Below are 14,737 nucleotides of genomic sequence, written 5' to 3'. Positions count from 1 at the left end.
TATGCTACAGATACCCAGAGTGAAAAAAAACAACACATCCTTAGCATACAATGGCTTCACTAGTATCACTGCACAGATCACACTGCAGGTGAGTTTACAAGGTGTAGAAATGTAAGTATACAGGACATGAGACAAAGCTTTGATGTCCACCTCAAGCAGAGTAATTGTAATTCACACAGCTTGCTTGTGGAAACTCTGCTCCAGGCGATCCTGATCAAGAATGCAAAGGGGACTTTACTTTCAAGTTCAGATGGCTGCGATATGTTTGTGGATGTGTGTGTTAAGAAGTGTGGAAGACAGAAAATAAAGGGCGAGTGAACGGGTTTGGTAGTGAGGGGAAAAACAGGAAATGAATAGCAGAAGATAGACTATGATAATATATGCCCTGACTTTTAACTCTCCCCCGCAACACTCGGCTATGTGTGTGAGGCAGGTGTTTTAAGGTAGCACCTCTGTGACACTGTGTTGACATCAAGCCACTAGAGGGACTGAAGTGGCAGATGCAGAGAGTCCACAAACTCACGCATGGACACACAAAACCTCACAGGTCACAGAAAGGTGAAAAGAGAATTTATGAGGATGGGAAGGTTTAAAAATTTCATGTGGCAAGTCAATCAAACATCAATTAACATCTTGTTTCATTTAAGTGATAAGGTCATTCCAAGGCCATGGATATGTTTGGTTGTGGGAACGCTAAAGGTGGTTGGAAAAAAGAATTCTACCAACTGGTGAAATATGTACACTGATGCCTTTTCTGGGGCTCAACAGTCAATTGTATATTTTATTTGGGTCAAGGAAAGGTTATACCAGCCATTCTAAGGCCATTTTGTTCTTCAGGATTCTGAGAATAAAAGAGAAGGGGTTCAAATGGCTTTTGTTTGATGGTCCTGGTAAAATTGTCATTTCACTCAGGGGCACGTAGAGGAGAAGCAGAGTGTGTTTGAGTGTTTGTCCTTGTGTCTATGTCAGTTTGATGGGATTTTTATCACCTGATAAAGGAGGAAAGGTTTAACCAGAATGGAATATGGGGGGAAATAGAAGAATAAGGGTCACTGAATAAAGCCAAGTGGAAAACTTGGGACGAAAACTCTCATATATCTTCTCTGTTGGTGTGCCTGAATAAGACCAAAGATAAGGTGCTGTATGTGTATGTCTGTATGTTTGTGTGTTTAAGGATAAGCTTACCTGAGGAGCTTGGCATCAAATACTTTCTCCACATCTTGCAGGACAGTTGGCAGGTACTTCAGAGCAGCAACCTGATGACACACACACACACACACACACACACACACACACACACACACACACACACACACACACACACACACACACACACACACACACACACACACACACACACCACGCAACAAGTAAACACTGTTAAATTACTGTCTTGAAATCCTGTGCAAGGTGACTTTGCCTTCAAACAGGTATTCTCCTCATGTGTAAAAAGGGGTATTTTTCACTGGGCTCTTGTCTTTCGAACTAACTTTTTCTGACGGCGTCTGTTTGTATGTCTGTGTATGTGTAGGTACAGAGAATAAGAGGAAGACATTAAGCAAAAGAATACTGATGCAGTCAGAAACAGACTTAGAGATCACATTTGAGAAGTGGGAACATGAGGAGAAGGTGAGACGTAGACAGGAAATCTAGAAAAACAGAAGAAGCAAAAAAAAGGGATAGGATAGAGATGAGATATAAAAGCAATTTAATGAGGTGTACTAGGTTGTGAAGTGTGGAGCAGAGTGAGTATACGTGATTACCCTGAGCAGCAGTGTGGTGGTGTAGTCTGTTCTCATCAGATTGTTGATTGACTCAAAAAGCCTCCTCAGCGACTCCTCAAACTCTTCCTGCTCCTTCCCCTCATACAGCCTAGAAGGGTGGAAGAACGCAGAAAGAGAAGACAGGAGACCGTGCCAGAAATTATGAAGGAATATGAACAGGAAACAGGGAATAAAAGAAAACACTACTGATTAAAATGACAAAAACAGGTATAGTAAATAATCATTGAGTGTGGGAAAGGGAGGAAAAGGGAAAAGGGACAAAAAGGGACTCATTTATAATTACATAAGTTTGGCATTCCAATTTGAATTAATTAATTAGATAAACAGAGATTGATGAATAGTTATTTCAGGGTTTAATTCACAATATATTTTGTGTGATTCCTTTTTTCTTGTAAACTCTTGTTAACCCCATGCATAAGCAGCTGAAGCATGTACTTCTAGAAGCCTTGCATTAAGGTCACAAGAGATCAGGTCATGTGTAGCACCTCATAAAGACAATTGCCACAGACATTTCAGACAAAAATGTTGTCCTCTGTAAAATAACGCGTGTTGTACTTGAACTGTTTTGAGCATTCATATAGAACAGGGAAGTGCTACATAATGTAAATGGACATAATGTAGCACTTTTCTACTCTAAATGAGCACTCAAAGCACATTTTGGAGCAAATCAGGGTTCAGAATCTTGCCCAAGTATACTTAAACATGAAAAATGGTGGAACTAGGGATTGAACAACTGACCTTTCAATTAGTAGACGATCAGCTCTACCTCCTGTGCCAAATAAATTAGAATTTGTCCAAAAGGATTTGGTAAGATAAAAAAAAAAAAGTCTCACTTTTTCTCAGAATTCTACTCTTATTGCAACTCCACAGCAAACTTAATCCTTAAGTAGCCAATTTTATACCACTGAGAGGTTTTACTTCCTGGCTCTTCTAAAAACAACCAGGTGTTTTTCTTCACAGTTTAAATCGATTCCAGGCAGGTAATGAAAGGTTTATCGTCACCATTCCGGTGCTGCCATTCTCTAAATTAAATCAAAGTAATTCAGGACAGAGTGAAATTGCATCTTAATTCTTGTGTTTTTATGGAAATGAGGCATCAGCTAAATTGGCTGCAGTTCCTCGTGTCTTCTTTCTATAACACGAGTGCACTTTAAACCCTAAGTCAATAGTGTGTTTAACATATGAAGCTGTAAAACCCAGTGCAAACCTGCCTAAGTAATTACACAGTGAAGCAGCATCTTTTATTTAATGCCCTATGTTCAATTATAGTAATGCAGAAAACTAGTACAGCATTATATGAACAAAGTGCAGCCAGTTTTTTGAAACTGAACACTGATAAGCACTGACTGCTGTGACTACAGCATCCTCCAACAAAAAAAATGGTTGGTTGGCTACATTGCTTCTAACATCTCTTCAGGTCCACAACACCCCCTCGTATTAGCAAACTTTACTGCCATCCATCTCTCCACCCATTTCCTTCCCCCTTCTCCTCGCTGTGTCTGAGCGATTCAGTTGCACTGTGCAGTTTTTAATTACAATGGAAGCTATGAGTGCTGGGGGGAAGGATTAGCATGTGGCACACAGCAAATTCAGCATGTGGAGGGAGGGATTAGGCAGTAACACACAGAGGTATTATCACTGGGCTCTTTGCAGAGTACAGTTATGATTACACACGCATTGTCCCGCTAATCCACCGTCCCTGTCTGTGCGTGTTTGTGTGTGTGCGTGTGGGCGTGCACCTGGGCGTGCGTGGGTGTTATCTACAGTTGATGTGTTAGTGCTGGTATGCTCACACCACAAATGTACACGTCTCCTGTATTTTGCACAGTAGATAATCACTTTACTCTTAACTTTAACTTCATTTGCTTAGGAAATGTATACTGAGAGGCACAGAAAAGGTCTGATTAAAGGAGGGGCTGAACAACAATTCAGCTGCATGTAGTAAAAAAATCTCAACAAGGCAAGACAAGGTAAACATGACTTATAAATTTCCAGTCATAAAAGTTTCCCTGTTTTGATTCATAATTTTAGTCGCCTCCCCTGGAATCAATAAAAATGCTCAATGCTGCAAATTAAGGAGATATTTTGAATGAAATGAGAATAACCAAAACCTCTAAGATGCATCAGCAATGAGTATAAGAGTGAAAAATCCTCAGATTATTGTTTGGTCTGTAACGCTCGATGCGATATGTGCATCAATGTGACCTGAATTTTAGTTATGACCTATTTTTACTGTCGTTATTCTTTTGCTGTTAAAGTACTATATTTCACTAATAGTTTCCCTCGCCTTCACATTAAATAATCAGATGTCATTGTAAGGATAAGACAACAAAATTCAAAAGCTTAGACACAGACCTGTTTCACGGCAACTAAATTAACACGGGTGTTACTAATGACATCAAAAGCCTTAATTAATGTGATTAGTAGCACCTGTATTTACCTTCTTTTTAATATAAAAAGGGCTGCTGTGAAACAGATCTGTTGTGATAGCCAGAAGAGATTGCATAATTATAAGATCTCATTATAATATGATAATCTAATGATCATTTTTATCACATCAACGAGAATAGGTTCTCATATTAGAAAACATCCTTCTTTATGTGATGAGATTCATTTAGTTTACTTGGCATTAACATATTAAAGAGGAGGACAACACAAAAAACATAGCAGGTGTTCACAGGAAAGGAAGAAAATAGATACTGATTAAGTAGACACCAGAGAATTGAAGCTACAGAGCATGAAGGACAAAAAGAAGCCGAAGGAAGAATCGAAATATAGAATTGCTTGCCTTACATATTTCTGAAGTACACATTACACATTCCTAACAGATATTGCATGAACACGAAGCTGGTTTGACAACCTAATAAATCTTCAATGCCACCTATTTAACTATTAATGACTGCTAGTCTTCATGGTGACGCTGATGAAGCCTTACAGATGCATCTACAGCACGGTGACTCCCCTGAATACCTGATTTTCTCTTGGCGTGACAAGGCCTTATAGCAGAGGAGAAATCTGATGCTAAAACTTTAGATGCAGAGAGAAGCTGAAACTGTCAGCAGCAGGTCTTTGGGAGACAAGAGACAGAAAATAAGAGTTAGAAACCAAGAAGGAGCATGAGGCTTATCACTTTGGAAACACCCAGGGGATGCAGGTGACTGAAGCTCAGTCAGTCCAGGATCAGTGATGAGATAATGCCATGCACACACAAAAGCATATATTTGGAAGGATCTTTAAACGTCTTTGCCTGTGTAACACATGCACATACGTAAACACAAAGACAAGCAGAAAAAGACCGACTTGCAGAAAAATCAGAACTAATAAAATGACAAATGTGACATTTTCCTATTCTATCATTCAGAGCCACTGGATGTTGCCCTTTGATATAATCTTAATATTGGAGTAGTCGAGTAGTCTCAGTTACTAGTTTCATTACTTACTGATTACAGTATGTTTCATTTTGTAAATTATATTCCCCATTAGAACACTTTATGAGACTGCATTGACACTGATAATCTGCTGCTGTATGAGCATGCAGTGTCCCTTGGTCACTCAGTGACATCAACCTCTTGCTTTTGACATCTGATTTCAAGACACCAAGATGACAGTGGCCAAAATGCTCCAGGCCTCAAGATGTGATTTGAAGCCAGTCTATGCTATTATTGCTATACTCTAAATTATAGCAAAGCTACTGGCAGCCACTGCGACTTTAATAAAGTTACAATTCTCATGTTTAATCTCCAGGATAACGCTGTCACATCTCCTCTAGAACGATCTTCTAAAAACCTGATCAGAAGTGAACAGGGTAAGGTATACCAATATAATTTCATGAGAATGCTGGAACAAACAAAATTTGACCTTAAAAACTGGCCGAGTCAAGTCGGTAAAATCAATTTATTACCCAAATTTATTTGTCTCTTCCCATTTTTGGTTTCTGATCAAATAAAACAAACAAAAAAGCCCCTGATGCCCTTTAAAAGATTAAAAAGGCAGAGCTTCATTGACCACATGGCACACACACACACACACACACACACACACACACACACACACACACACACACACACACACACACGCATCCCCCAAATACTAATTTCTACAAAAATAATACTGAATTCTGCACATGGTTCATCTGGATCCTCTTTCTGATCCGTCAGCAACAGCTTTTTCACTGCTTATAAATGGTGTTTACACTCATCATACAGTGTAGCCCTGGGCTCAGCACAGTGGGTGTCTCTCTTGCTGGAACTTTGTCTGGCCATGTTGGATGCCCATTCAGCAGTCCTGCCCTGACATTAGCTAGATCATTTGGTTGCTGCACTTCATCATCAATGCCTATTAGCAACATTAGTGCTGTAATCAGCAGGCCCTTCTCACAGAGCTGTCAAAAACAATTACTTTGGCAATGTAGAGTCACTGGGTTCTCTGTGTGTTCAAGAATCTCTATTTGCATTGTTGTGGATCCATAAACAAACTTATGGGGAAAAAAGGCACTCACTGGGAGTAGAGCATGCGTGAACGAACGATAAACTTGAAGATATACTCGAGGGCTTTGAGGGTTCGGAGTATGGGCTCACACTGTTCTCCTCGACTGGACACATCCAGATACCTCTTCAACACCGACATCAGCTTTCTGGGAAGGAAAGATATGAAAAAAATCAGGAAGGAGGTGTAGGATGGGGAAAAGGAGACAATCAAAATCATTCAGACAGAATTGTTATTCCTTTTCTGATGTTCCACAGGTTGGAAAGTTAATCACCAACTCCATTTTTCACTTCCATAGAGCAGAAAGACGGAGTGCAACAGAGTGAGAGCAAAAGAACCAGAGAGAAAAAAAAAAGTGTCAGAGAGGTGGCTGTGGAGAAATAGCAAAATAGTATTTCACACCTCAACAGATGTACCTTTCACACACCTCACAGACATTTTTATTTGCCCTCAGATGCATGGTGAAGAAATCATTCTCCAACACATGCACACCCTGCAGGCGTCTTTAGACACACACATAAATATTCCGCTGTGCCAACGCAGTTGGAGAGAGGTTTGGGTAGCACAGAGTTCAGTCTAAGTTTACAACCTACCAGAATCTTCCTGTTCAACCTCGCTCTGTCTCAATACAATACAATACTAGCAAATTTATACAGTACATATATAGCCTTTTGGCTTTGTAATGGCTCTATTTCCATGAAATGGCAATAGGGGATCAGTCACTAAAAACTACCACTTTAAAACTATACAATCCTCTTAAGCAATAAAAAGTCCTTTAAAAACTTAACTCCAATCTGGCCTCACTGAAATCACGGTGGGCTTGAAAATATTTCCAAAGTAATTACTATTCAGTCATCCCTAGTTCTGTTTTGGTGCAATAGCTTGAAGGCAAGTACAGAAGGATTTATTCTTTCTGAGAGCAGTTTAAAATGTGGTGAGAGCAAGTTAGAGAGTTTTACATAATAGCCTCTAGGCTGACAAGTGATAAGCTGCAGTGACCCTCTTAAAGAGGGTGAATACCAACACACTAACTGGGGAGGGGTGGAGTGGAGTGATGATGGAGGCACATATGAAATGATGGAGTGGAAAAAAGAGCAAAGCAGTGAGGAGGAGGAGAAGAGTTGTGAGGATAATTGGGCAGAGAATGCTAAAAGGTGGAGCAGTGGGAGGAAGTGAGAAAAAATGCAGCATGAAAAGAAGTCAGAGATATCTTTAGACATGTTGATAATTTTAGAGCTGATGCTTTGGTACTGTAAACAATGTGTTTTAAAATAAAAGTGAAGTGAATCTAGAGAGAGGTGCAGGTAAATACAGTAACACTTCCGTCCACTAGGGTGAACCCAATGTACAGGCATCAGGGGGATATACAAGTATACCCACACCTGGTTTCAGACCGTGAGCTGTGATGTGGCTACATCAAATCACTCTTTGACTGCACGGACTAACTTGGGCTTCTTCCTCACCAGATAGGTAACATTCCATGTCCCTTTAGCCAGATCTGTCAAGTGGGGACAGGACCGCCACGGCCTCCGCCCCAATCCACAAGGGACCGAACCCATCGCTCCTCTGAGAGGTGGGCCCATGGGAGGGCCACCTTTCAGAAGAGCCGTTGGGGGCTTTTAGGGGCTAAGACTCAGTTACCAGAACCCTCCCCCAGTAAGGGTGAGGCCCCAGTAACCCTATCAAAGGCTCAGTAACCGTGTCCCTTTGTTTTCTCTTTTTGAATCGCTTTTAGTCTGGCTCCTCCCCTCACAAATTCAACCTCCACCCTTTTTATCAACAACAGCAAAACATGGAGCAGATGATGAAATAACACTTAAAATACAAATAAACCACGTGACTGTATCCCCTTCTAAGCATTTAATCACTGTAAAACACATTTTCTTTTGTCTGAAGTAGAAATACTGGTAAACAGTCTATTGTGATCTATAAATTAGTGTGTAGTACTTGTGTTTACCTGCTGCAAAATAAACTTAATCAGTACAACATGTATCAGGTTAGGTCATTATAATGTGATATTTTACCGGCCATGTGGAACATGCTGGAATGTGATATCACTGCCTCCTTTACAGCATCTTTTGAGGCTGAGTGGCATTTCCTATTTTATTCTTAAATGCGTGACATTTTGCAGTGATTATGTGAAATATAAACTCATTTACCTCAGATTAATGTGATTACATAAAGCGTTTCATCAGCATGTTTCATTATTTATTTCTATTGCCATTATACAAGCAAACAAAAACCCACACCATCGGCCTCTGGCTGCATCCTGTCACTGAGCACCCTGCAGACAAAAGCCTACATTTCCTGGAGAAATCAGTCCCTATTTGTTGAGCTCTTGTCATGTGTTACTGTGAGCTGCTGAGACCAGTGATCTGACTACTCAAGAGTGAATTTATTAATCACCATCCAGTTTATATACAAAATCCTTCTGCTAATGGAATGTTTTATTGAAAACGGCACCTTACTCCTTCAGGAATGACATGACAGTAAGAGGCTTCTGATAATGGAAATAACCTACTTATAAGCCAGTGTAGCACTGAAATGTTGCTTGATGTAGGCCTCCAGCACTGTGTTGAAGTGCTGGAATTTTCTGTCAGCGATGAGACCAATGATGTATATCTGCCAGAGAAAAGTAAGAGAAGAGAGACAGAGTTTGTTAAATGTTTACATAGCGGTAAAACATTCAAAAGGCGAATGAGAATTTTTGCATGATCATCTGACAGTCGCATTTATTTTGGAAAAGATGGACAGGTAAATACAAAGATGTCAGACTCGACGTGCAGAGAGATGGCCTGTCAAGATATCAGCTGCATGTGTTGACAAGGCACATATGCAAAGTCGCGCAAAGACTCAAAAATTTTACTTCAGTAAATGCACCAACGCCACACACTCACCAAGGCATCGAACACAAGGATGTCATAATCATCTGTCTGAGAGTGTTCCATCATAATATTGAACAAGGCATCCAGAGTGTCCTGCAGAAACTGCACACATGCATACAGAAAAAAATAAGGGCCAGTCAAAGTACACACAAGCTAGTCTACACACTTATTGAATGGCGTACGTGTATTCACACCACTGACCTTGACCACCTCCTCTCCATCAATGATTTTAAGGTTCTCCAGGTTTTCTTTGAGGAGTTCAGGTCGAGTCCTCCACTTGAGCAGACCCAAAAGGCCGACTGAAGAGGAAAGACAAACAGAGGATTTTTTATGTTTAGGTTCATGTATTGCCTGGAAGTCAAGGTCACTCAGCTTTGTTACAATGGAAATGTCATCTCAATTAATAGCATAATTAAAAAAAAAAAAAACAGTGCGGGTCTCCTCTGGGTTGCACAGAATTCAGTTTTAATTTCATGTGAACTGTAATAAGCCGATTTTTTCTTGTGCTGTATTAAAACTGGATCTGAAACAATAAATTATTTAATTAGTTACTCTACTTAAAAACTGGCAATTATGACATTCAGCAATTTGCTGTTTTCCTCTGTTTGAAAACACTGTAAATGCAATGATTAGGGTTTTCAAGATGTAATAATGCACAGAAAGTTTATACGGCATGAACAATATTGCACATTCAATTCTAGATTTTCAATTCATTGCCATCTGCCAACAAAGTGGAGATTTGTCAAGTGTGATTTGTTATGTAGACAGTGCCTGTGCCTCTGGGACTTTTAAATCCACAGTTTGTGTCATTAATTCTGCTTCAGTTTGACATAGGGCAGATTTCCATGTCTCTGTATGGCTGCCCACATAAAGCTCACTGCTTCCCCTGTCCAGTAATTTCTGACTCACCAGGCCGAGCTGCACATCTGGTGGGTGGCCCTGAACAACATTGTTTGCATGCATGCCTGAGAGCCTCTGTGTGTGTGTGTGTGTGTGTGGTATAGGTGATTAATACAGCAGGATAATGTTCATTATGGTGATGGACTGGCTTTCTCAATAACAGCTGTTGAACTGCACCTGTCTCTGATGCACCTTACTGTCTGGGGTGTACGTGCTTTTTGCATTAGATGTAGATGTGCCTTTCACTGTGTGTGTGTGTGTGTGTGTGTCTGGCCTGTGGGGCTGCCTGAGTGTGTAGGACAAAATGATGACATTCCCTGCTAATACAATCCATGTATATACACAGCCTGCCCTCCATCCTTTGCTTATTATACCATGACCACAAAACATATCATCTAATTAAGATTCTGCTGACTTACCATTAATTGGTTTGAGGTGTTCTTTACTCTAACCTGACCTCACCTCAACTTTTAACCCTAAACCTAAAAATAACGCTGTCTTACCAAGTTAGAAAAATGTTGGCTGTATTTCACCAACAATATGATGTTTTCTAGGGAAACATTTAAATCGAGCCCAATACATAAAGCCACATCTGACCAGCATTTCTTTTAGACTTCTAAGCAGTGGATTTGTCCTCTACTAATTTCACAGCCAACCGATGATTCATTGTCTTTGCCTGGCCTTATTAGTCTCTTGAAAAGACTTGTTAATTAATGTTTTCTTTTTTTCTTCTGAATGTGTCAGGTTTAATTTCAAGCACTCTCCTCTTCGTAAAGGTCTGCTTTGACATTTCTTCAACCATTGTATTCATATGGCTGTTTCTGTATAAAAATGTTTTGTCCTGCCAAGCCTCTACATTGTTGCCACAATGTCACAGTTGCACATGCTTGCGCGTACCATTTTGGGTGAGTTTAGTGGAGCAGACCAGGGTGGAGATGGCGAAGCTGTCTCTAGAGCTCACAGACAGGCCTCCTCCACCCCCAGACACGCTGCTTGAGCTGCGGCTCAGAGATGTCATCTTGTGGGGGTCACTGGAATGGTTGCGGGTTGAGGCCAAAGACAAGTAGCAGTTCACGTCTTCCATGCGCTTGCTGTCACCCTAAAAGCACCAAGCAATAGTTAACAATATGTTGTGGATACCAGTACTGCTACAAAATTCTTAAAGATGCCACAGATGCTTGGGAATTGTCTCAGCTAACAAAATGCCTCGATGTAAATGTCAAATTGAGATTTGGAACATTTGTAATTTAACATTAGATTTATCAGACCAACCCTGAAGGAAAAAAATGACAAGAAATTTCACCTGTTCCACAAAGAGTTATCCTCTTTGATGGCTAAGCTTTATCTACTTATCTATTTTATGAACTCATAATTTTGGAAACAATGTTGCCAGACAAGTTTGAAACATAGAGGCCTTCACAAAAACAGCGCCATTAATTTATCACATTAATGTCAGTGGTTCTTCTAGGTTGATTGCTTCGGGGTGGCAGGTAGTCCGCAGCATTGGGACACCCCTGGCAAGACAGAGGTGAGGGAAACAGTGAATGTCATATTTTCAACTCAGCACCCTCATTAATGCCACATCAGTAAATAATGAGCGAGTGGCTGGAAAAATTGGAGAGTAAGAGAGTGAAGCCACGAGTGGCACAGAGTTCGAGAGGAACGCAGGGATAACGAGAGATAATCGAGAAAGAGGGCACAGAGGGACCATCCATTTGGTCTTTGAGTGAATCACGAGTAATTAATCTTCATTGGGTTTGGCATTTAATCAATATGGGGATTCAATCTTAGCTCAGGCTCATTTGGCAGGAAATCTATTTGGCTTCACCCAACCTGTCTGGGTGGCCATAATCTCTTATCCATACTCACTACATGTTTAGGTCTGATTTGATGATTGTTGCATTTAAACATACATTGTGAGACGTTTTTCCCTGGTATAAACATCTTTCAGGTCGTCTGTCCCTCTGTGTTGGCCCTGCAACAGGCTGGCGACCTGTTCAGGGTGTACCCTGCCTCTCGCCCTATGACAGCTGGGATAGGCTCCAGCCCCCCCGCGACCCTTAACAGGATGTGCGGAAGCGAATGGATGGATGGATGGATGGATGGATAAACATCTTTCAAACTTCTTTGTGGATTATCTAGAAAGATGGTTTTTTTGAGAGGGCACTGAACACATCATTAGTTCTACTGCTTTCTTTGTGTGAGAGCTCTGTCACTGGTTCTGACCTTGAAGACGACAAGGTCATGCAGTCCATCCTGTAGAACAGTCCCATCGTCCTTCATTAGACGCACAAAAGCCATAGCAAAGTTCTTCTCACTCTTATCCTTGGCTGCAAATGAAGGAGAACTACAAGTAAACAAAAACTAGAAATGGCCGGGGGGAAAAAAATCATCAGGGAAGTAGAGAAAGGGAGGAAGGAGTGTGAGAATTCACACGCAGAAGAAAGAAAAAGTGCTCATTTGTTTAATCAAGTATGTGTAATGATGCCTTGGCTCATTTTCCAAATAGGTTAGAATCATTCTGTCCTTTCAGTGTCACATTACACTCAGGGGATCAGAGAAGGGGAGTTAAGAGTGATGATCTAATGAAGAATGCAGACACGTAGAGAGGAACAGAGGATGATACTCACACTCCTGGGAAGAGCGATGTCTGAACATAAAGCGTAAATGAATTCTGTGCATTTCTTCCAGAGGGACTGCCACCTGGAGGATATCTCGTGTTATTGTGGAATATAATATAACAGAAATCTTAAAGACATGCTCTGACAATCTGTGATTTCTTTCCTTGAAAGTTAGAAATGAGGAATGCAAATGCTTTATATCGAGACAAGAGAAAGAAGTGACTAGATAAGGAAATAAAACACATACCCACACCCACACATACACACCTTAAATGTCTCCATCCAGCGGGGCTGTTTGACTTGGTAGTAGATGACAGATCTATACTCACTGACTGCCTTATCCCCTGCTCCCAGACAGATGGAGTTCTAGGAAAAGAGAAAAATATGTCTCACAGTGACTGGAAGGAATTTATGTTTGTGTGTGTTTGTGTGCGAGTGCATCCATGTATGCCTAAGATGGATTTTCATTCTGGTATAAATCCGTATCCATGTGTCCCTGACTATGAGAGGGTGAGTAAGTGCTTCATCAGTGCTGTGCTTGCTCACTGACCCATACCACCTCAATCATTTAATACATCGCATATACTTTTGCACCCGCACACTCTACTTATACCCTAGACGCACACAAACCAATCACAGTTTGCAGAAATCCCTCTGCTCTTTAAATCCACTGATATGCTCTGTGCCTCTTGTATCTCATTTCCTCACCTGTATGATTCTGCCCTCCTCATCACAGACCCACATGATGACCTCCACATTTTTCTGGGTTGTCTTGTTGTATTTGTCAAAGTCGCCACCCTGTAAGGTGAGGTAGATGTCATTGCGAACATCTCCTGGCATAATGATCTCGGGAAAGCCAAGCTTCCGGGCCACCACGGTGCTGCGGTCCACAAGGTGAGGGTATTCCTTCCGAATCTGCACAATGTCCCCCACCAGAGCCTTCATGGTGACCCACAGACCTAGGAATTAGAGAATGAAGACCACATTTAGAGACAGAGGAAGACTGTGTATTAATAAAAAAAAAAAAAAATGCTGTGCGCATGCTGATTTTTTTCCCCATAACGGTATTCTTTAAGACTATGAAACAATCCTTATACATATCTTTCTCTAGGTCTGTGCTACAGAAGGAAGGAAGCAAAGGTGTGATAGTGCTGGATTAAAAGATACTATAGCGAGGCTCTTCAAGCTTATACCTGATCACATTTCTGGTTAAAACCATAACATTTATAATTTGTGTAGTGTTGCCATGGGTAACACCTGAGCAGGTCTTAGGTGACCAGCCCCACTCTCATATGTCTGTATAGGTTCTCAGTCATCCAAATCAGAGAGCCCCATCCTCAGTTACCGCACTTCTTTTGCTGGCTCCACCCTCTGCTCCAGGGCCAGGCTAGGGCCCAAACCCAGGCCCAGTCCCAAGCCCAAAACCAGGCACATCTCCAGCCTCCATCCTAGGCTCAAACCCAGTTTTAGGGTGGCTGTAGCTCAGGAGATTAAGCAGTTCATCTATCAAGCAGAAGGTCAGTGGATTGATTCCCCAGCTATTCCAGTCTGCATGTTGAAGTATCCAGATTTACCCCCAGCACATCCATCGGCGTGTGAGCATGTGCGCAAATATTAGACAAAGTGCTTAAAGTGGTATAAAAAAACAAGTGCTTATATGAATGTGTGTGTGTATGTGTGTGTGTGTGTGTGTGTGTGCGTGTGTGATTGGGTGAATAAGACTTGTAGTAAAAAGTGCTTTGAGTGCTCAGTTAGAGCAGAAAAGCACTATATAACTACCAGTCCATTTATACTATCATTAAACTCCAAATCTTCACACATATTCAGCATTAAATATGAGACATTTTTATGCTTATTCTTCACTCATTACTTGGTAATGACTCAAGATTTTGCATGAATTTCTGTAAAATGCAACAGGCCTGAAAGAGAGATGTGCTGATGTGAGACAGCCATAAAACAACCTGTGTAAAAACAGGGTATTTTTATGGGCATGAGACCATCAAATTGAGTACTTTAAAGTACCTTGCAAGACCAAATCTTAGCAAATTTAAGAATGTTTACA

General features: G+C 40.9%; 1 protein-coding gene across 1 annotated transcript in view; it reads right to left on the bottom strand.

The window, feature by feature from the left end:
- Positions 1-14,737, bottom strand: part of dock2 (dedicator of cytokinesis 2) — a 97,441-nt gene that overhangs the window by 73,888 nt on the left and 8,816 nt on the right. The window contains 11 exon segments of the mRNA XM_030739738.1: positions 1,186-1,256; positions 1,764-1,872; positions 6,283-6,417; positions 8,791-8,891; positions 9,167-9,256; positions 9,356-9,453; positions 10,952-11,153; positions 12,281-12,384; positions 12,685-12,757; positions 12,943-13,041; positions 13,384-13,634. Coding sequence (XP_030595598.1) covers positions 1,186-1,256; positions 1,764-1,872; positions 6,283-6,417; positions 8,791-8,891; positions 9,167-9,256; positions 9,356-9,453; positions 10,952-11,153; positions 12,281-12,384; positions 12,685-12,757; positions 12,943-13,041; positions 13,384-13,634 — 1,333 coding nt within the window.

This window comes from Archocentrus centrarchus, chromosome 10 (assembly GCF_007364275.1).
Source record: "Archocentrus centrarchus isolate MPI-CPG fArcCen1 chromosome 10, fArcCen1, whole genome shotgun sequence".
Classification (NCBI taxonomy): Eukaryota; Metazoa; Chordata; class Actinopteri; order Cichliformes; family Cichlidae; genus Archocentrus; species Archocentrus centrarchus.
The sequence above is the reverse complement of the archived record's forward strand: the minus strand, read 5'-3'. Positions and strand labels throughout refer to the sequence as shown.